This window comes from Hoplias malabaricus, chromosome 15 (genome assembly GCF_029633855.1).
Source record: "Hoplias malabaricus isolate fHopMal1 chromosome 15, fHopMal1.hap1, whole genome shotgun sequence".
Classification (NCBI taxonomy): Eukaryota; Metazoa; Chordata; class Actinopteri; order Characiformes; family Erythrinidae; genus Hoplias; species Hoplias malabaricus.
Window position 1 is genome coordinate 15,635,896 of NC_089814.1, and position 22,881 is coordinate 15,658,776.

Genomic DNA, 22,881 nt, shown 5'->3' on the forward strand with positions numbered 1-22,881 from the left:
TTCCATGCTACAGAAAAATTGCACTTATAAACATGCACCTGTGTGTGACAGTAGACTGGGTATAAATTACCTTGTCCAGGTAGCTGAAGCTCCAAACCTTTCCGTCCACAAAAGTGCGGGACAGGATCCGTCCGAAGCTGTCAAACTCACTCTTCTCACTCATACTGCCCCTTTGCAGGCCCACTAGGCAGCCAGTGGGTGAATATGACACATTTACCAGAGCTAGGCTGCTGCTGGGCAGCCAGGTGGCAGGCCGGCCCTGAGCATCATAGATGATGCGCAGTGTAAATTTACGGTGGTCATCGTACACCTTCTCGGTTCTTGTGGTGCGGTCATAGTCAATGGAGAGCAAGTTCCTGCCATGAGCCTGTGGAATTTTTAAAGAAATTAATCACTTTGATTTTTCCATTACCGGACGTTCATTTTTTAGCTTTAAACAATATATATTTTTTAACAATTTTACTAATTTTAATACTTACACGCAGCTTCCTTCCAAAGACTGTGACCTTGCCCTTTGTCAGCTCCTTCCTCATCCTCCACTCGATGGAGTTGAGGCCACTATCTGTGGGCAGTGAAATGTTGCGTCGCCCAATAGTGGGACTAACAGATCCTGCCAGGATGTGTGGCTCGGTATGGAAGCTAATTCCCATTCCATTTGCATAGGAGACCCGCAGTGTGCCATTGTAATACATCTGATAGCTGTTCCGGACTTGGTCTGCGAGAGGGCAGTAGGGAGATATTAGAAACTTAAATGAGGAATAAGAAACCAAGCTTCGTTTTATTAGGCATAAGGCTTTAGGCTTGATCTGATTGCACACTGTACATTAGAGGAAAAAAAAGAATAATTTTAGCCAGGTGTGTGTGTGTGGGTGTGTGTGATATAAGAAGTGGGTTGATGTGATTGCTGGGAATAAAAAGGTTTAGTTTGGGCTAAAAGCAGCACAACTGCCTTCAGTTCCAATTACATGGTGTAATCACATCAGGCAATGCTCTCCACAGTCATGCACCTGGAAAACGCAATCATTTACACATTCAAAAGTCATAGAGAACTTTTAAGTACATTTCACAACATGGCTTACAAGTGATGGGCGTCCAAGGGCAACTCGGAAAAGCTTTCAAACTCATTTAACTTGAGTAAACAACAAAGGCAGTCTTTTTACTGGCTTGAAGGATGGAGGATAACATAAGTGGGAAGTTAAAGTCAAGGAACCCCTGATATAGATAAGTGAAGCATTTTCAATTTTTCTGTCTTGAATTCCTGAGGAGAGCCTGTAGGAGCTCATGAACTGTCGTTAAAACATGGCTCTGCTACTATAAACATGTAATCTACATACAGAAACAGACACGCGTACACGCTGGTTGTATTACTGGTCTGGAGGGCTATTAAAACTCCCCAAGCTTGCTCTGCTTATGTGCTAAATGGATGTGATATATCCAGATAACAGGATATCAGGGAGATTTTAAAAAGGGTGTATGTCTGTGCATGTTATGGTTTTCTAGTCTACTACTGATACACTATTTAATCTCCTTGTGTGCCATTCTTACCTTGAATCACAGTGTACGATGCCTCCACTGAAGACAGGTTAGTGATGACAGTGACATCATCATCCCGGTTGGAGCTCTCCATGTCAATGTTGATTGACTGCTCCATTTCACGATGCAAACTGGTCACTACACCAGTGGGGTATGAGACATTGGTTAGGCGACCCTCACTGTCATACCTACAAATACAGGAAAAAAAACTATTTTTTTAAACTTCCTATATAAGTAAATACTGTATCAGAATGTTCCAGTATTCCGAGTAGGAATCAGACACTGGAGGCATGGTTAAGAAATGCTGTCTCATACATGACAAATAGGACTGAAGTAGTGGAATGATTCAGTATAAAGCATATTTATGATATGATTCATGATCATTGGACAATAAATGTATATACCCTATTTGTCTTGTAAACATTGTGACCCCTCTTTTCCATTACATATATCTGCAATCACATGAGTATATATATTTCTCTACAATTAACTATATCTCATTAGAAACTACTTGAATAATTATGTTTAAATCTAAAAGCCACTGGGCAGAAACAATGGACAATAATTAAACAATATATATTTTACAGTATCATTCAGTCTGTGTTTATACTCCTGTAATAACTGTGAACCATGTGTTTTATTTTTTACATATTGCTTTTCATGGTTTCAAATTTCCCTGTATTAGTGGACAAACTAAAGTGTCTCATATTGCAGTACCATAATACAAACACTTGGTGGCTCTATGACTGCATTCACAAGCAGAGCACTGAAAAAAATGGAATACTAGAATAAAGGTTTTTTTTTTTTGTAGATACTGTTGCCACTGCTGTTGTTTTAGTAGCTGATGTCTGAAAATATATTTATGCTCAAAAAATTTGTGTGAATAATAAAATGAGCTGGGAATAATAATCAATTTTCTTAATGTCACCACTATATTTTGCCCTGTACTCACTCATAGAAGTTGGTCCACCCGGTCTCATCAGCCTTAGAGGCCAGTAGTTCGGTGTTGCCTGCATAACTAAGAACCGCCACCTCCTGGTTAAGGGCAGAGACAGAACGCAGGCTACCTGCTGCATCCATCCCCAGGGTTACCACCTGGTTCTCAGGCAGGAGCACCAGCCGGACTGAGCCCCCCGCCTCCCTCCGGATCTTGAGTGTGTTGTTGGAGTTGTCTGTGACTGAGGCCAGCTCTCCATCCATGCCATAGCTGAAGTTGTAGAGTGGAAGGCCTGTGACGAGGCTGATGGTCTGCCTGTGGAGGCCATCCTCACTGAACAAGTATAACTCCTGCTCCAGGGAGGAGCCCACCTCATAGCGTCCCATACCTGTACTTGCAGTGAAATTGGGCTGATTTTGCTGGACAGCTCGGACGCGGATATTGTTGAGATCAGCGATGTAAAGTGTTCCGTCAGGTGAGACGGCCAATGAGGTGGGAGAATTGAGGCTGGCGTCGGCTGCGTAGCCTTCATCACCTGAGAAGCAGTTGCAGTTGACATCATTCTTGCAGTCACACTCAGACGCGGCACCGGCCAGCAGTGAGATCTCTCCGCTGGCACTCACCTGCCGTACGCGGTTGATGCGCTTCTCGTCTGTTTCACTGATGTACAGCACACCAGTGTGTGAGACTGCAATGGCTGTGGCACTCTCCAAGGCTGAATGAATAGCCAGTTTGCTGAGAGAGTAGTCAATGCCAGGCACCTGGCAGTGCATGGGCCGTCCAGCCACAATGCTCACCTGGTGGTTCTCTGTGATACGCAAGACCACATTGTTCTCCAGGACGTACAGTGAGTTGTCCATAGGATTCACAGCCAGGTCAGTGGGCCACTCCAGACGTACCTGTGTATGTAATTGTGCCAATCAAAATTCCTGAATCACTAGTCATATATTAAATAGCAAAACATATTAATATGAAACCACCTCAGAATTAGCTACTGTCACCTGTGGGAGGTTGTGACATTTTTCTTTAAATTTAATTATAGTGGAAAAAACATTTTTTTGCCCTACTTTTTTCTTGTTTTTATTTATTCTCCTTCAGGTCAACTTATTGCACTGCATTTAGTTGGTGCATTCATTTTTGTATGACCATTTTAACCTCCCACTCTCTGTTTGTGTTAAACAGGTTGAAATATAACAATATGTAAATGGCCTCCGTGAAAGCCATTCAGGATGAAACAAATAATCAACATGAATAGGCAAGGCTTGTGCTGTTGGCTTATATAGGTGCAAGAATTGGTTTTCAGACCACATAATCAGTGAATTCAATACAGACTATTTGGCCATTTACTTTCCAGTAATGACTTGTTTGGATTTGGGAATGAATTGTAGGCTGAATTAAAAAGCTTGCATTTCATAAACGCTACAAAAATAAAGTTTTAAAACGACTAATTATATTATTTTTGTGTAAATTAAAAAGACTTTTAGATTTGTGATTATGTGCAGAGGCCCAGCATACATTAAATGGCCCCCAGTGGCTGGATAATGCAAAAAACCAAACAAACAAATATTGTGCACGTTTTACTGCAATTATGACTGTGTGTGTGTATATATATATATATATATATATATATATATATATATATATATATATATATATATATATATATATATATATATATATATATATATATATATATATATATATATATATACATACACACACACACACACACACACAGTCATAATTGCAATAAAACATGCACAATGAAAACAAACAATCTTTCAATGTTTGTAAGCTATGGTCACTCAGAAACATAACAGCAATAAGTTATTTCACTCACTGGACCTTATTTAATTTAGAAACTATACATTTTATAAGAATACTTTTATCAGCAACCAAAATTATTTTATATTACACTGATTGTGAACTTTAGAATTGTTGTGTGTCACAACTGAACTTTCCATCAGCTTGACAAAGCCTTGAGAGCCAATTCCATGGTGATGATTTAATTCCTCTCCTTGCAGGCAGACCAACAGAGAGCAAAGAGAATCTGAATCATTTGTTATTTTATCAATGACTGTCAAACTCCCTAGAGAGAAAGAGATCTCTCCAAACATCTGGGCCACAGGTAATTTATATTTCATCTGTTTCATATCTGTCACACAGAAAACAAACAGAGTGAAAGAGTGAGTGAGAGAGAGAAAGAGAGAGAGAGACAGTGACACAAAGATTGAAATAAGAAGACAGAGTGGCAGAGTGCCAAACATACATAGTCAGCGAATGAGGAAAAGAGAAATACTGATACAGAAACAAAATAAAATATTTACACACAAAGACAAACATAAAGAGGGGAACCTAAACTGACCTGGCTGACATCCATGCTGGAGTCACAGCTGAGAGGCCGGACTGCAGTCAGGTCATTGGTCTTTATTAAAGTGGAGATGATGCCGTTCTGGTCCACCTTACGGATCATGGTGGCGTCCACAAAGTACATGAGTCCATTTTTATCCACAGCGATACCTATGGATAATAAAGGACATTACAAAGAATAACCATGAAACTCAACTTAATAACTAATAAGGGGTAAAAAACATGGATAAACAAGCAAGCAAACTAATTTATGTTCCATTTACTACATAGAATGACTACGCTAAAACATTAATGCCAATCTTTAGGAGTCAATACCAGAGACAGGCTCGTTAAAACATAGATTTGCATTCACATATTGTCTCACAGGGCCCTAAACAGTGCCCTGTACTACTCATCGAATATATGAAAATATGAAAGTTTGACTTAATAAATCTCCAGACTAGTTGTGAGAAGAATATTTCCCATCAAAACATACATTCTAAAGCAAAAGCAATTCAAACTTCCCATAGCATTTCAATGTAACTGTCCTTTAGGAGACGTTACCTCCCTTTATTACAGGGAAATAATTAATACCCAGCATGTGTAGGCAGGCTAATCTGGAAGAGAGACAGATGCTGAACTGTTCGTCTGGTACACTCTGTCATGCTGTTATAAGCATTATGCCATAGTGGGTTTTGCTCTGATAAGAAGGCCGCATTGCCCCTAAGAAGTCTAGCAATCCAACTAGCTCACTTCACATTACAGCAGTGCATATGGCAGGCCATAAAAAATGGTGGCTTGAGACTGGGGACTTCCAGCTGAGTTGTGTCTAAGGAGTCATGTAGTGTATTCATGTGATAGTTGATTGTTTCATTGTTTCATATGTATTTCATTAGCTATTAACTGGTGAGTGAGCAATACTGCCAAGATACAACAGATTACCAACCATACAAAATAATATATTTTTTCTTTTCAATGTTTAGATGTGTATTAATGCTAATTCATCTAAAAAAGACATGTTCATCTAAAGCTTTTAAAACTTTGTTTATCTGAAACTCAAAATAAAACTAAAAAAAAAGGCTCTACACCTAATAATCTTATTCAATAATTATGTACTAAAGTTAATAACTACTTAATTATGGATAAAGCATTTTGCTTTACATACTAATATTAATGTATGGATATTTTAAGTGCAAAATAAATTTATTTCATTTTGTGTGTTTAATGCAAAAGGGATTTTAGTCTGTAATTACATAATTAATACAATTAATTACAATTACAACTGATTATAACATCCTTTAAATAATTTTATTTTAATTTCTTAACTTGTTTTGATGTCAAGGACTAGTTCTTAAGCAATGTAAGACTACAGATACTAATCAAATTCCAAATCATAATGCAATCTCTTGTGTTACATTTAGAAACAGACGTGGTAATTTGACATTAAGAATTTCCAACAGTGTTTCTCTCCTTGTTTCAATCAGTTTCAAATCAGAATTAATTAAACAAATGTAAGAAGAAGCATTAGGCAGATTCACCATGGGGCAAGAAGAAGGCTAATGGAGTGTGAACTAATTAAATCCCTGATTAAAAAAAAGTGATCTCCTGAAATAAATACCTATTTCTCTTTACCTCTTGAATAAAATATTTTCCATTCCTAAAACTGAGAATAGGAGTCATATTGTTGTAGACACTCACCTCTGGGACTCATCAGGGTGGCCTCTACAGCCTTGCCTCCGTCCCCACAGCGTGCCTCATCAAATGGCACACACTGTTCGCCCGTCCCAGCCACCACCTGAGAGTTCTCCAGCAGTGGGTGGCCCCCACTCAGCGAGCGTACCCGGTAGATCTGTCTGGAGTTTGTGTCTGATAGGAACAGAGCACCCGAGACTGGATCCACTGCCAGGTAATACTTATGACTTGGGCTGTTGCTATGGAAATGAGTAAAAGGGGAGAAATTTGTCTTAATAATATTCTCGGGCCAAGCACATCGTCACCTTGGAGAGCATGATGAAATGTGAAGAGTTCATCTCAGCAGAGTAATGAGACTTCTAAAATAAGGTCTAAAAAGAGAACATTTCAATATCAAAAGCAAAATGCAGGGAAAGTGAATATAATGCACAAGAGTAAAAAAAGAAAATTAATTCATTTGCAAATGTAAATTAATGTAAATTGTACAACAGATTAGACACTTATTCAATGTTAACACAACTACAAAACTAAACTTGTTTAATGTTTACGTAATAATGTATGACACTGTCTTACCTGTGTCGTAAATCTTTATTTCTTCATTGCAGAGAAAACAGAAAGGAAACAATATTACGTACATTTAATACACATTCTCTCTTATGCTGATTGTTTTGTTTATGGAAATGTAAATGAAATGTATTTGTATAGACTTAGGATTTGTATTTCTCAAACTGAAAAGTAGGAAAGTTGGCTATGTTCAAATCACCCTGCACCAGAGAAAATCTGAAAATGGGAAATGAGTTTCATCTGTGCTTTGTTCTGGCTGAAATATTTATCACATAATAGGTAACTCTACCTTCTTGTGAATATGGACTGAATACATAATTATAATATATAGTAATAAAAAAAGAAATTAAAAAGGCCACTTCTAGGGAACTTGGGACATTTTTCTTTCCATAATAATATATGTATATGTTTGAAATTATTTCCAGTGTTTTTTTGTTCTGCCTGTTATACACACCAAAACAGTTGAAAAAATATCTCATCACCTGTACAATTTTAGCCATCAAAAGCATATCATCCTTTTTTTTCCATTTCACAATATTTTCCCTCTTAGTGAAGTATGTTTGAGGGTTAAAAAAAAAACAAAAAACAAACAAAAAAAAAACATTTACCATGGTTTTCCGGCTCTTCCCACGGCCGAAATACGGGCAAACAGGTTGTCATACAGCCACAGGAGAGACATATAATTCACCTGTTCTTAATTTTATATATATAAATTATAAATAATTAAGAACAGCTGAACAGTTTTGCACTGTGACCCTGAACTAGAGAAGCGGTTACAGATAATGAATGAATGAATGAACATTTTTGTCTCTCCTGTGGCTGTATGACGGCCAGTTTGCTCGTATTTCGGCCGTGGGCACAATATTGAGTTGGATGCTTTTGGTCAAAGCTGGTACAGCATACTCATTCTTAGCACCTAGCTCCTCAAACAACCCTCCCACCACTTTTTTTTTTAATCGGAGTATCAGGAAAAAAATTCTGGAAGCACATGCTAAATGTTCACTCCATCACCACAAAAAAGCAGGATAACATGTTACCAAATTACTTTTATATATGCATATTCTATTATATATTTTACTGGTGCAGGATGATCAAAGTTTTTGTTTTGAGAGAATTCAAAATGGTAAGCACCACACTGATTCACTAATAAATAATCTTCTAACATAAACAAGTAAATAGTAAGTTCTCTCCCAGACAAGAAAACATTTAGCAGCATGTTTGGTAGTGCAAAATGGAATGACCTGAATATAGAATTCCCATACTGGATTTAAAGCAACATTTTTGATGCAATAAGTCGTCTGCCAGCCAATTTTAGCCGGCAAATGATCATATATATCAGTCTGGTTCTTACCGAAGCTCCAAGATGGCAGTGGTGTTGAGGGAAGGATACACTCTTCTGACAAAGTTGAGGTCACCCACATAAAGGTTGCCCTCTCCATCGCAGGCCAGGGCCACAGGGGCCAACAGCTTGTTGCCTTCAGCCAGGCCACTACAGCTGGGGCAGGAAATGCTGCGCCGCCGGCCGTTACCCATGATGCTGCTAATGACTGGAGGCTGCTGCTGAGATATAAACACATTCTCCCCACTTCCCTTATGCAGGATACCTGAGAGACAAAGACAGAGAACAGTGGATATGAATTCTAACACTAATATTATAACATCAGTTTTTAAATATGGCATCCATGAAAAAGTACAGAAACCATCAGATGGATCACAGGAATTTTCATTATTCATGTAAGAGAGTAAATAAGCTTTCAGGTATATTCACTTTTTCAGGTCATCATTGTTTTGTTTTTGTTTTATAGTTGTGTTAATAGAATAAAGGTAAAAAATGAAATTGGTTGAATTACAAAAACAAAATATTAACATTGGTGCACAGAGCTACGTCACTGTGGTGGGACGTTTTGCTGTCTCTGTGGTGGTATGTTCATGGGTACATATTCTGTACCTTTAATTAGGGAACATAATTTATTCTGTTAGAATTTTAGTTTTTGAAATTGTGCTGATTTCATAAACCGCATTTAATCTCTGGGACGTACCTCTCCTTCTGGAGAAGGTAATGTAATGTAGTGGTGGGCTATACAGAGCTAAGACAATATCACGTTAGTTCAGAGTAATATGCCGTTAATGATATTTTTGGCAATATGACAAAACAATGAAAAATAACAGTATTTAAAAAAAAATATACAAAATATACATTATATTAATATTAATTATATTAACAGAAATATATTGAAATATATATTAATAACATTTAATGGTTTTATTTATTAAAAAGTTTTAGTTTACTACAAATGTAACAGTTTCAAATATTCAGAATTTACAAAAAAAGTCTGGAAACATATGCTTATTTAGTAAAAAAGCATATAAATCAACCATCCAACCAAAATGCAGAACATGTGTGTGTGTATAAACAGCATACCTAAACAATTAAGCAAAAAGTAACCTTAAAGCATCACAGTAAATAAATCAAATATAGAATATTTGCTTTTCTATATCAGTGTAGTTTATCTGCTTGGGTTAGAGCTCATTGGCTGTTGAACTATTCTAACAACACTTTTAATTTTCCTCATTCTCAATCAGGTGATTCTGCTCGATGTGGTGAAAGAGATTAGTTGTGTTTCCCCCTTCTGTTTTTATTGGCTTCTTTCATTTCATACATAATACCATGGTTTACTGAACATCTGATATTCTGTAACCAAACCATCTCCACATTACTGAAGTAACTCCCCCTTTCACTTTCCACAGTACTTCACTGAGCCTAAAAGACCCTAATGTAATGTACTTCCAAGCATCAAAACCACTTTGTACCTTTAAAGGTACATTTACACTGTTTGTACCTTTTGTGACCAAAAATGTACTTCTACTGTACTTTTTCTGATAGTGTACAGTACACTGCCTTTGACCACAGCAGACCTATGCCAATATCTTGCAGCATATCACTCTCTTGTGTATTATTAAATAACTGTAGGAGAGAAAATTCTCCCATGCAACATTCTCCTTGTCCAGAGCTATGCAGAAAGAATGTTCAGATAATGTAAGACAGAATGAGATGGTAGTACATGGTCGATTGCTTTGGAGGAATATTTTCAGACAGATGAGGTCAGTAGCTGTGTAGTGCATTAAAGTTACAAATCAAACAGGTATGTCAGAAAAGTGATGCTTTCTGTTTCAGTGTGCTCACTGGTGAAACCTCTGCAGTGTTTCTTCAGCATAAATTACATTACTCTTCACTGTATAGAGCATTTTACCATGAGCAGGTGCAGGAAGATGTGCAGGACGTTCCACTGAGATTCAGTTTCACTGAATGTACTATACTGAATTTGGTTTTAATTTTAACATTTGTCAGTGTGTGGCTTATATTCTTGCACTAACTTTATACACACACACTATATATATACGGTGGCGCAGTCACACAGCTCCAGGGGCCTAGAGGTTGTGGGTTCGATTCCCGCTCCGGGTGACTGTCTGTGAGGAGTTGGTGTATTCGCCCCGTGTCTGCGTGGGTTTCCTCCGGGTGCTCCGGTTTCCTCCCACAGTCCAAAAACACACGTTAGTAGGTGGATTGGCGACTCAAAAGTGTCCGAGTGTGTGAGTGAATGTGTGTGTGTCTGTGTTGCCCTGTGAAGGACTGGCGCCCCCTCCAGGGTGTAATCGCCTTGCGCCCAATGATTCCAGGTAGGCTCTGGACCCACCGTGACCCTGAATTGGATAAACGGTTACAGATAATGAATGAATGAATATATAATGCATATATATATATATATATATATATATATATATATATATATATATATATATATATATATATATATATAAAGTGTCTTACGTTAGAGTTTCGATTACACAGAGAATGAGCAAAGAAATAGCACAGTGAATGTGTGCGTGGAGTCAGTGGAGGTGTATAAGGTGGAACCAAAGAGATACACTGGTTTATTAAGGCACTGAATAGCTCTGATGGTTGGCTGTTCATATCTGTATGAATGGGTATTTGTTTTTGTGCGTCACTACAGACATGTAGGTGGCGATAGCGTATTACGCAATATACCTCTGATGCTGATTTTATAGATTTTAATCATGTGTTGGTGGTAGGTTGTAAAAACTATTGACATGGTGTGATTTAGCTGGAAGAATGTTTGGTGCTAAGTTATGCTCCTCTAGTAAAATGAAACATAGAGAGGTACAATCTATACTTGGGTATAGAGTTATAAATGTAATGTCCCCTTTGGAGTTATTTACCGAAACTGGTCTTTGTGTTATTTAAACTTGAATTCTGTCAGCTTTACTGTGTAGTAATGTGTCTTTGACATAGATTTAAAAAATATATAAAAATGCTACTATTGATGTGGAATTATTTAATTTATATTTTAGAAACAACACAAGTATATTGGGTGATTGGGTTTCTTATAACTGAAAGCTTCCTGCATTTGAATTACTCATTCCTGTTCAAATTATTTAAAATAAAGCAAATGTCTATCAATGTGTGTAACTCACCATGGCGAATATTGAGTGTGTGGTGTTTGTCCAGTGACCAACCCCCAAGGTTAGAGGGGCTGAGTTCATAGCCTTGGAGCACTGCTGTTCTCTTCTCCCACAGAATCTGACTGGGACAAGTCTCATACTCATACCCCACAGAGACTATACAGACACAAAAGAAGAGAGAGGGAGATGAAGAGAGAGTGGAATAAATACACACAACACAGCACTAACTTAATTTAACGTTTCATCACTGACTAGGGACTAGACAACTTATTGCCTCAACTAATTGGAAGAGCTCAACACAGCTCCAGTAGGCTTTATTGGATGAGAGATGGGGAGCCTCTATAAACTCTAAAGGGATATATGATGGAGGGAATAGCAACAGTATTTGATAGAGCAGATACAAGAACAAAGACTTTTCCAGATGACTGGCTTCTTTAGGTGCATTTAAACAACTAATACAGTTGAATTATCTAATTAAAATATTCAATATTTTAATGGAATATATATCAGGGCTGAACAATAATTCAATATTAATATATAATCACAAAAAAATGTTCCAATAACTAGGAAATTATTTTTAAACATTTTCAGTATTTCAGGATACGTAATTTACAGCGTCTGTCATTCACTGACATTCATTAGTGTTGCTGTCAGTTCATTACACTCAATTAAAAAAAAGAAATTTAAATATATTAATATTAACAAAGCCAAGGAGGTTTTGCTTGACTTGGATGTTAATTTTCTTGTTTGTTCTTTGGAGTTTATCTGTGGCTTTATAGTATTATATATGGTATTAATTATATGGGATTTACCTAAATATATAGTGATATAAATGTTGGCCATATCATTCAGCCCTATATCTACATCTAATTTTCAACAGAATACTTTGTTGTCTTGAATAAAAATCTCGACTGGAATTGCCTTATGCTTTCTTTAATACGTAAAGACTGTCAAACACTCACCCACAGCCTCGGCCAGACCATACACTCTCTGCCTGTATGCATCTGTCTTGTCCCAGATGTAAGTATAGGCCAGGTTAGGTGAAGCATGGAACCATTTCTGGAAGAGATGGCCCTCAACAGCCACCATCAGATGCACTTTGGCCAGGCTGAGAGGCACCAGGGCTGGGGTCATAGTCACTTTGAGCAGGGCACGGTAGCCTGAGGCCCTGGAACTCAGGTAACAAAGGTTCAGGCTTGTGCCTGGGATTTCTACCTGTTCATGGAGAACCTGAGCAGGGGGAGGGAGGAAGAGAGAGAGCAAGAAACATGAATAAATGAGAGCCGATATTCCTGAACAGTTTTAAGAACCAAGGGAAAATTTTCAATAAAAAATTCCCACCGAATGCAGTCCCATTTCATAACACAAATTAAATATGGAAGAGAAACACAGCATGTGTCATCTATATAATGTGAAAACAATCCAGCTTTGTGCAGCTGTTCCAAGTGCTGAAAATAATTTCCACAAAGACAGATGGGGAGAGCAAGTTACAGGCGATTAGAGAGATACTCAGGGGAGTGCTTGCCCTTTTACACGGCTATGAGTTCAGATCCCCTCTGTTCAAAACACAGGCTCAACTACTACAAAAGAAACAATAAAACTGATCTCAGCCAGGCATACTGCAGAAGGATGAGGTTCTTTCACACCTGCAAAATCCCTGTGTTAAAATTAAATCATGAAATAAGACCAATACAGTATCTGCATTATTGCATTGAATTTTAGGTCCTAAAAGCCAAAGCAGTAGATAAGGAGAACAAAATCAAACAAATGTGACAAAAATATTAATAAATATGTATTAATAAATGATATATATAATATAATCTGTGAGTGGCAGAAGTATGTGAATCTTCACTTTCAGTATCTGGTGTGACCCTCTAAAGCAGCAATGATTTCAACTACACATTTTTGGTAATTCTCGATAAGTCCTGTACATCGACTTGGAGGCATTTTAGCCCATTCCTCAGTAGAAAACAGCTTCAACTTTAATATATTGGTGGGTTTCCTCACATGAACTACTGGATTAAGGCCAGGACTTTGACTTGGCCAGGAACATGCACCAATACAAACATTGCTCAACCGACATATGACATATTAATTCTCCAACACTGCTAATAGAGATAAACATGTTTAAATGTACAATTAAATACATAATTTTTTTTTACATGTATTGTTATTATCAAGTGTTTACCAAATGTTCTCCCCAATTACTATTGCTTCCAATTCCAATTTTCAGTTAATCTCCCAGGCTTCGGAGGTGAGAAACCCCAACTTCAGCTAGTTTTTTAACCAAAAACACTTTTTAAAAAATTCTGAGGATGTTTCTTCTCCATTAGCTAGCTCTACAATCTGCTTGCATGCTTAAAACCAGTCTAATGTTTTCATGAATCCCACGTGTCAGTAAATGGGTCTCTGTCCTGTATGCAAGGCATTTTCTCTCGCTGCTCATGGCAGAGCAAAGGCGTCTGAAGTTGTTTAGACAATGGAGAGAACTCTGAACTTTGAAAAACACAAATCAAGATGAGAATATTGCGCTATTCCTCCATAGGTGGGAAATATTGACTTTTTTATTTTTGCTGTTTTGGATCACTTAAGTTGGAATGTCTCCAAATTTAGGAGAAGGCTAGCTGCAATACTGAAAGTGCTAAAAACTAAACAACTGGAGTTACAAATGAGTTTCTGTCGTAATTTAAACAGTGAAAAAACTTAGACAAGTTAAACTTGTACCAAGTACATGTTGCCATTTACAAAGAACAATTTTTTTCCTTTCAAACATACCTTTCCACATTAAAAGATGCAGAGCTTCTGAACATAACCAAACCAGACAGTGCAGGATTTCCCAAATATCATAGACAAGACCAAAAGCACCCTCTAAGACTCCTAGGATTGCATGGCTGAAGCATCACCAGGGCTAACTTGATAATACACACCATTTCTTATTTTTATTTTTAATTAGTTTTTATAAATTAAGGGAAATGCACCAAACCAATTCTAGTCACTTCACATCGCTGTGTTCCATAGTAGATGAAAGACTTCTTGCTGCTTTGATGATCTAAAAATGCTAACTTTTAATTTGAACTCCTCCTTGGTTCTATCCACTAAGCATTAGAATGTTAAGGTTTTGTGTTGGAAATTGCCTTTAGGTTTGTCCAACAGAAAGAATGTACATGTACCTGTGTCTCAGGTATGATGTGCCTCTCTGTGGGGTTGGAACTGAAGAATGAGGAGAGAGGAGAGGGCACTACCACAGGGTCAGGTCTCACAAAACCACTTAGGTCGCAGCCTGGAATGGTGTTTTCCTCCGTCTTTAGCACCAGTGTGTCCATGGCATAGAAGCGGTTCCATGGCAGCCACACGGTGCGCTCCTGACTTAGGAAGGGTGCACGCTCAAAACGGAGGGTCAAAGATGACCCACCATTAGCTAACAGGTCAAATCTGAAATAACAAACAAGAAAAAAAATTATAATAAGTTTTAAGACATTTATATTTTAGAAATAGACAGGTTTATTTATACTGCCTTACAGTTCTAATATACCAAATTTACCTTTTAAGTTAAAAAAGTATCTGTTTAAATACGTATCTGAATGCTTGGACTGATGTGTGGACACTTACGTGCCATCCTGGCGAGTCATAGTGTAACCATAATGGGAGTATTTCACAAAGCTCACATTGACTCCCACTAGAGGGGTTCCGTCAGATGTAAGAACCTGGCCACGAATTAGAGACACCAAGCTACATGCAAAAACACAGAAAGGAAGAAATCAAGATGAATTCATTTTTCAAACACAGATACTAAAATGGGCTTTGAGGCAATGTCGTTCAATCCTGCTCTGGAAAGATTCATAAAACAGAATAAAACCATCTTCAATGTGCATAAAATATCCAAAAATATATAGTTACCAAGTCTTGATATATTAAAAATGGCATGTAGCACATTATATATATATGTTATTTCTCTTTACAGAATGCGTTAACATTTTTTAAAAATAAATTAAAAAAACTTAATTTGACGAGCAGCCTCTCCTTAATTTTGCATGTAAGATTTATTTGCAGTCCATGTTGCCTTGCAGGCACTGCCTGTTAACTCCAGTTATGTTTTCAGTGCAGTCTCTCCTTTTTCATTATTTTTTTCTGTCCCCCCGTCCATTTCTGTTAGTCTTGTGCTCATTGATTGAGTTGAGTGAGGCATGTGGCAAACAAGGAAGTAGCTAAATAGGGGTAGCACTGTTCGAAGTTAATATCAATGACAAGTTACCTGGCGTTAAAAGGATTACTTCCCGGTATGATGTGAGTACTGTCTCGCCCCACCAGCACCTTGATTCTGTCATAGAAAGAGCTGACTTTCTGGCCAGCGGATTGGCTCTGCTGGATGACCTGGAGTGGGTCACGTGATCCACGGCACAGAGGGTTGTTCAGGCAAGAAGTTTGAGTGCAGCAGTCTGGGTCCATGCAGTCAATCAGACCATCTAAAATAAGAGGAGACATCGACAAATTAAACATTGCAATAATATGATGTGCTCAGTTTAGAATGACATGAGGTTCCATAATGTGCCCTGAATATGAACCGTATCAGTTCTTTTTCAAACACACATTTTGGAGCAGAGGGTGGTTTGCAAATCTCTTTGATGTCCAGTAAGCCAGTCCTCTCTGGGTGAAACCTTGACTGCCATTATATTCTCAAAGCCTGAATCTTTTCGATATTAGAGCCTGCTCTGCTTTGAAGTGAAGTTACACATCCAAATAATTGTGATTAAAAAAAAGTCTCTGCTAAATAAACCTCCTTTTCATCATTCAAATGAGAATGAGTAAGTGTATTTATTTGCTTCTATCACCATAATGAGATCAGTTGACAGTAATGAAGAGATGTCTGAACCCTAATGATGTTCTAGTTCAGATTCCGTCTCGCTCACTCAGTCTCTCTCTCCCTCGCTCTCTCACCCTACTTCCCTGCTCGTCCTCTTTTTAATTACATTTCTATCAAACTTACATCAAAGTCATAGAGGACATCACTCGCAACCCTGAGGGGCTTTTCTATTTTTCATCCTCTCACTCTTTTTCTGTGAATATACACTCTTTCAAGCTTACTCCCCAAATACATCAACCTCTGTCTGTAGCATGCAACAAATAGCCAATGCAGACAACTTTTGCTTGCTTTTGTTCTTTTCGACTTGCTCCCTCTGATCTGTGTGCTTTCTGTGAAGTAACCCCTCGATAGTGAGTCAAAGAAAAAAAAAAGAAATAGAGAGAAGAAAAGACAGGAAAAATGTGTGTGGGAGAACGGGAAATGTAGCGAAGAACAAACAGTATTAACTTTTTGGGCTGCTATGTCTCCAGAGAGGATGTGAGCCAGATTTGTCAGGCCATGGGAGAGTGCGTACGAGGAGACAGAAAGGTGATAGATGCTGTAAGAGTGTCTGCCATGTTTAAAACCGCCTCTGTCTTACAGCACATTGTCACTCACCAAGCAGAAAAGATTTCAAAATTGTGTTACTGGTCTAAGAACAGGTAGGGCTGAACGTGCTGGACAGCTGTTTGTTGCAAAGTGTTTGTCACACAAGGGTCACAGGTGGGTGTGGGTGAGGTAAATTATGGGCAAGCAGTTATTCATCTAGGTCAAAAAATATATAACTTTTTTCTTCTTTTTAAGATCATGAGCCCAGTTTAGACTTGTGTGTTATGTCCTGTGTTTCAGAACATGCCACATATTTAGATATATATTACGTTTCATGAATGTTTTCACGTGACACTGCCTAATGAAGACACTGCACTTGTCTTTAGAACCTAAAAATATAAACTATATATTGCTATTATGTGAAACTGTGGTGCAGAATAGAGCAGGGTCCCAAAAAAATGTATAAATGAAAACTGGTCAGAAGTGCAAGTCAGGGTGGAACAAAATTGAGAATTAAACTGAGAATGACTCCTAAATTATAATTCAGACCAGAATGATGCCACCTCTATGACAAAACCTTAATTGCATTTACCAAAACATTGCTTCATTTAATTACTTTAAAATCAAGATATTGCAAATTATTCAACATTAAGGGAATGTATACTTAATGTTAGTATCTGTACTTCCATTTGGAAGAAAATTAAATTTTCTGAATTCAATTCCACTTCCTGTAATTCCAATTCAACGTCAACTCAACATCCTGTAGGATGGATTAAATTTAAATCTTAAATTCATTTAATTGAATTAAATTCTAAAATTCTGAATTTTGCACAGCCCTGGTGCAAGTAAAAAACTAAACAGAAGCAAACATCAGGCACCAAAAATGACTTATCTACTGCATTTGAAAAAGAAACATACACATTATTTTATGCTTTCATTCAAATATTTCTGTGTTTTTTAAGCCCCTCAAGAGGTTAAACCTCAGACTGCTGTCTACTCCTTTTTAGCACAGTAAAGAATTGCGCTCATGACTAAACTTCACTGCTCACAATGTGTTGTTTTTGCGGAAAAGTGTGTTTTAAGAACTATGTTGTATAGAATTTGGATGTATAGAAGTTATTTTAGGAAAAAAAGAAAATAATATGCACATTTCATTTAAGCCACTCCACAGATTAAACAAAATTCAGCTGTGAGATTTAGAAGTCAGTGTTTTGTCCAAAAGTTGAGGAAATGCTGTATTTTGTGGGAAGGCTATTACAGATTACAGATTTGATGTACATGTTTTAGAATCTAAAGTACTCAAAACTGCAGAGACCATCCAGAGCCTGATTTGCAGAAGAGTTGAGATGCGAAAATCTTTTTGCCCAGTCAGCTTATTTATCTCTCCTAAGTTGCTGTGATGCGACTGCACTTTATTTACATTGTATTTTTTGATTTGAAAATATAACTGCGGTCAGTGGAAATCTAAGTAAGCACTCAACAACTTCGGTTTTGTCCCTGCAAACAATTAATGCCTATGGCAGTTAGCTATGTAGACACTGGTCTACACACTCCTCGAATGTTTTTACAAATAACAAAATCAGTCAATGAATCAATCAGGTTCAAAAGGCAAAAACTCCTTCTAGGCCAACCCACTAACTAGGCAGTCCAGCAAAAACTAAGAAAAGAGACAAATGACTAAGAAACAAAATGACAAATCACTTAGAAATATAAAAACAAAGGGGTCAAGATAAGAATATCTAAAAAATACAAATGAAAAAATAAAATAAATATATATTTATAAAAAAAATAATAAAAATATATATTATGTTGATTAGATGTAAAACCAAAGAGTTGAGAAATGCAGCAGCACTAGGGCAGGGCTTAAACACATCGGGGGGGGAAAAAACTAACCCTGATCTATCTGTTACATAATCTCTGTAGCCTGCGGCAGCTCCAATCCCCACTTTGCCCAGCCCACAGACACAAGTACTATTTCATATTGATGGTCTTCCCTGCTTCAGCTATCCATTCACAGAGCCTTTTGATCCTGCTATAAATTGCTAGAAAGAGGCAGTCACTCTATAAGCTGTTTGAGGGCAATATAGGCCTGAGGCTACACATACATACTGCAGCCTGTAAGTAATCAGTGTGTGACACAGATTTAGCTGTTTGGCTCTGTGCTCCAGTACAATGGATTTGAAAAGAAGCAAATACTATTAAGAGCTAAACTCAAGAGTTTTTATTGCTATTGCATAACATGTATTGGAATTTAATAAATTTTTTCTACAGCCTCCACATAAGCAATGCTGTGTCATTTCGTGGCAGGCTGTGTCAATCTATCCTTATTTAATGCAATATACAAGAGAGATCACACAGATGTGTGATCAACTGTTTTTTTTATACATTAATTCCAACGTGTATTTTTGGACTGGGTAGGAAAGCGGAGCACCCGGAGGAAACCCAGGCAGACACAGGGAGAACACAACAAACTCCTCACAGGCAGACACCCACAGCGGGACTTGAACCCACAACCCCAGGATCCTAGAGTTGTATGACTACGACACTACCTGCTGCACCACTGTGCCACCCATTTTATTTGTTGTGTTCTCATATTCTCATAGTTCCATCCAACCTCACTGTAACAACAAACCCCAAATCATGATACTTCTATTGCTCAAACGCTTAAATAAACAAACATTTTATCTAATTCAAAAAGTTTCACATTGGTTTCCCCTACATACTTGTATCCAAAGTCTCTGTTTTCCAAATGACTTTTAGCAAAATGCAATATAAAAAAAGGTGCGATCAAATTTTGAATTTGAAACAAACAAGCATTCGTTCATTCATTGTCTGAAACCGCTTATTCAGTTCAGGGTCACAGTGGGTCCAGAGCCTACCCAGAATCACTGGGCGCAAGGCGGGAATACACCCTGGAGGGGGCGCCAGTCCTTCACAGGGCAACACACACACACACACACACACACTTACACACACACACTTTTAAGTCGCCAATCCACCTACTAACGTATGTTTTTGGACTGTGGGAGGAAACCGGAGCACCCGGAGGAAACCCACTCAGACACGGGGAGAACACACCAACTCCTCACAGACAGTCACCCGGAGAAGTTCTGCATAAAGCCGATATACGGCTTAGTGTAACAGAGTTTCAGGTTGCATTTTTAATACAGTTTCGGAGTGGGATAAATGACAATGGTTTTATTATTCATTCTCGATTTGGCTATATTTAACACAGTAGGATGACCATTTCTCATGCAGTGCTGTCTTAAGACTTAATGGTCATGCACATTCAACAGTTCCTTCCAGCTTTGTTGGAAACCTACATGTTCAGGGATATCTCTGTCTTAAAATAATATTACATTAACATTTATGGCACTGAGTAGATGCTCTTATCCAGAGCAGCTTACAATTCTAATCAGGATTCAGAGAATTGGCTACTGTAGTGTTAGAAACCTTGCCCAAGGATCCTTATTGGTGTAGAGTGGTGTGCTTAGCCAGGTGGAAAACAAAACCCTGAAAAAACTCATTCCTTTGCAATCATGCAATGACAAATGACAATTTTCACGGTTTGCCACAAAGTGATAAGCCATGGCCCATCTTTGCTTGCAAAGGTGTAGCATTTTGCTCTTTTTAAACCATTCAAATTCAATTGCTTATAGTGGAAATTATCTTAAATATTAGATTTTTATCCTTATATTTTTCAGCTATATATATTTTTTTTAATTTGAGGCATAAAAATCATAATTTGTATGTAGTTTAAACTAGTCTTTTTATGGTATTTTGTCAGTTACGCAAAGGTTCATGACAGAAAAATGACAATTAAAAGATTGTTGTTTCATTGCATTTTTATACCAAATTTTACCATTAATGGAAATGTGTTTGTACCTCTGATCAGAAGCTAGTCTTTTGCCAAAGAGGAGAGGAGAAGAAGCACTGATTCATTTGGAGTGGATGAGAGTGCACTGGAAGGGCAACACACAGAGATGGATAGCGTAATAGGGGCTATTGAGAAATGAGCGCTGCGGCCATGCAATCACATAGCTTTCATCCTCTCTGAAGACACAGTGGGAAGTTTCACTGGGGGTTAAGAGTGAATGCTCCATTTCACTATATTCTGAATTCTGGAAAATATACAAAGGAACTTTCAACAGATTCCATTATGAGAGGAATTTTCTAAGGAAATCTGGCTTCACGTGTCTCTGTTTCACATGAAGTGTCTTGCAGTTTCACAAATTTTTTCCATTTTATGTATTCATCTCAGGGCTTTACTTCATCTGAGTACTTGCATAACAAAAATGGGTTGAATTCCACACAGAAAATGTGCCTTGCTGTGTTTTTTTTTTTTTTGTATACTTTGGCTTAATTGTGGGCTGAAATTGATTTGTGCTCTCTACTCCACTCACCTCCTTCGTTGTCTTTGTTGTCGTTGCAAGAGATCTCCATAGCAACGCTGCAGCCTAGCCCCCTCCAGCCTGTGTGGCATTCACAGTGCCAGCTGTTCTGACCCATAATGCACTGGCCATTACCGTTACACAGTCCTGGACACCCATCTGTCAGAGAAAGAAGGAAGAGGGAGTGTAGGAGAGGAAGAAAGAGAGAGAAGGTGGGGTAGGGAAGGTGAAAGAGCGAGAAAAGATAATCGATCAAATTTGACATTTGATTTGATTTTCAATTGTAGCAGATTAAATCTGACACCCCAGGGACAGCAAGCCAAATGTTACAAACAACTTAATTATACATAACATAACCTTGAACACACACACACACACACAGAAACTGAAACTACATTTACATTTAACTCTTATGTTATGATATCCTGCACTGACAAAACTACCATGTAATATTTCTCTGATTTCTGTAATTCAGTCAAAGCTGAAAAGCTGCAATGTTCTGCTCTTTTTCTGTATGTGGTGAAGAGCCACTTACTGTGGTTATTTTGGAGATCTACTTGCCTAGAGAGCTTGTTAGTACTGAATATTTCTGAGCGTGGTCATGTCCCACCAGAGCCCTACTCGAACAGTTATTGTCTTTAAACAACATGAGAATGGTGACAGAGAGAGGAAAGTGGGCTCATTAGTATTCACACACACATACACATGCATGCACGCACACATACACGCACACGCACACATACACACACACACACACGCACACACACACATGTGGAGCCAACGAAGCAATCCTTTTATTAGTATTCTACCTACCACTTTGCACTGTAGCAGTGGAGGCCAAGGCCATTAATATTCTTACAGAGAAGGGGACAGAATCACAACCAGACATGAAGCAGAGTCCATTTTTCTTGTACACAGACACAAAACACTGATAATGGTGGTACTCATCTAAACACGCACAAAAAAAGCAGACAGTAAGGTGGATCTAGGGCCATGCTCAATGTGCTTTTTTTATAGCATATAGTTTTGTTGCAGAAATGTAATTTATTGACATTGTGTAGTGAGTCTTAATTAGCAAAAGAAAAGAAATAAAAATGCCTTCTTGCACCAGATGCAATTTTCATATGTGCTGTGTTCTCATCTATACCGATCACTTCTGTCTGTAATTAGCAAATTACTCAACAGTAAAATCACAATAACCCTGCACTCCCTTAATGATGCAGATTTACACTTATAGCGTTGAGTAACCAAGAGTCAAGCTATCTACTATTCTTTAATGCTAACAGGTTTATAGTTTGTGTGTCCTGAGAACTGTAAATATAAAATATGGAGACACTGTAAACAATGGAAGAATACAACAACAACATGCCACTAGGTCACTTGCACCTGGTCAGAGAGGACTCCTGAATGTTTGCAAATAACAAGGATGCTGTGTGTTTGTGATAAATGCATGTATATATTATTGAACCATTTCAGTGCACATATCCTATGAATTTGGAAGAAATACACACATAACCTACAATGAACAGCAGAATAAAACATGA

The 22,881-nt window shown here is 37.8% G+C and overlaps 1 protein-coding gene across 1 annotated transcript in view; it reads right to left on the reverse strand.

Annotated features, from left to right (window-relative positions):
- The window catches only part of tenm2b (teneurin transmembrane protein 2b), a 101,787-nt gene that overhangs the window by 7,521 nt on the left and 71,385 nt on the right, over positions 1 to 22,881 (reverse strand). The window contains exons 12-25 of the mRNA XM_066646730.1: positions 21,350 to 21,496; positions 15,810 to 16,020; positions 15,167 to 15,286; positions 14,728 to 14,989; positions 12,520 to 12,787; positions 11,570 to 11,713; positions 8,427 to 8,679; positions 7,085 to 7,105; positions 6,518 to 6,750; positions 4,836 to 4,990; positions 2,486 to 3,369; positions 1,546 to 1,721; positions 480 to 715; positions 71 to 367 (exon numbers count right to left, since the gene is read on the reverse strand). Coding sequence (XP_066502827.1) covers positions 71 to 367; positions 480 to 715; positions 1,546 to 1,721; positions 2,486 to 3,369; positions 4,836 to 4,990; positions 6,518 to 6,750; positions 7,085 to 7,105; positions 8,427 to 8,679; positions 11,570 to 11,713; positions 12,520 to 12,787; positions 14,728 to 14,989; positions 15,167 to 15,286; positions 15,810 to 16,020; positions 21,350 to 21,496 — 3,407 coding nt within the window. The remainder of the gene's footprint in view (positions 1 to 70; positions 368 to 479; positions 716 to 1,545; positions 1,722 to 2,485; positions 3,370 to 4,835; positions 4,991 to 6,517; positions 6,751 to 7,084; positions 7,106 to 8,426; positions 8,680 to 11,569; positions 11,714 to 12,519; positions 12,788 to 14,727; positions 14,990 to 15,166; positions 15,287 to 15,809; positions 16,021 to 21,349; positions 21,497 to 22,881) is intronic.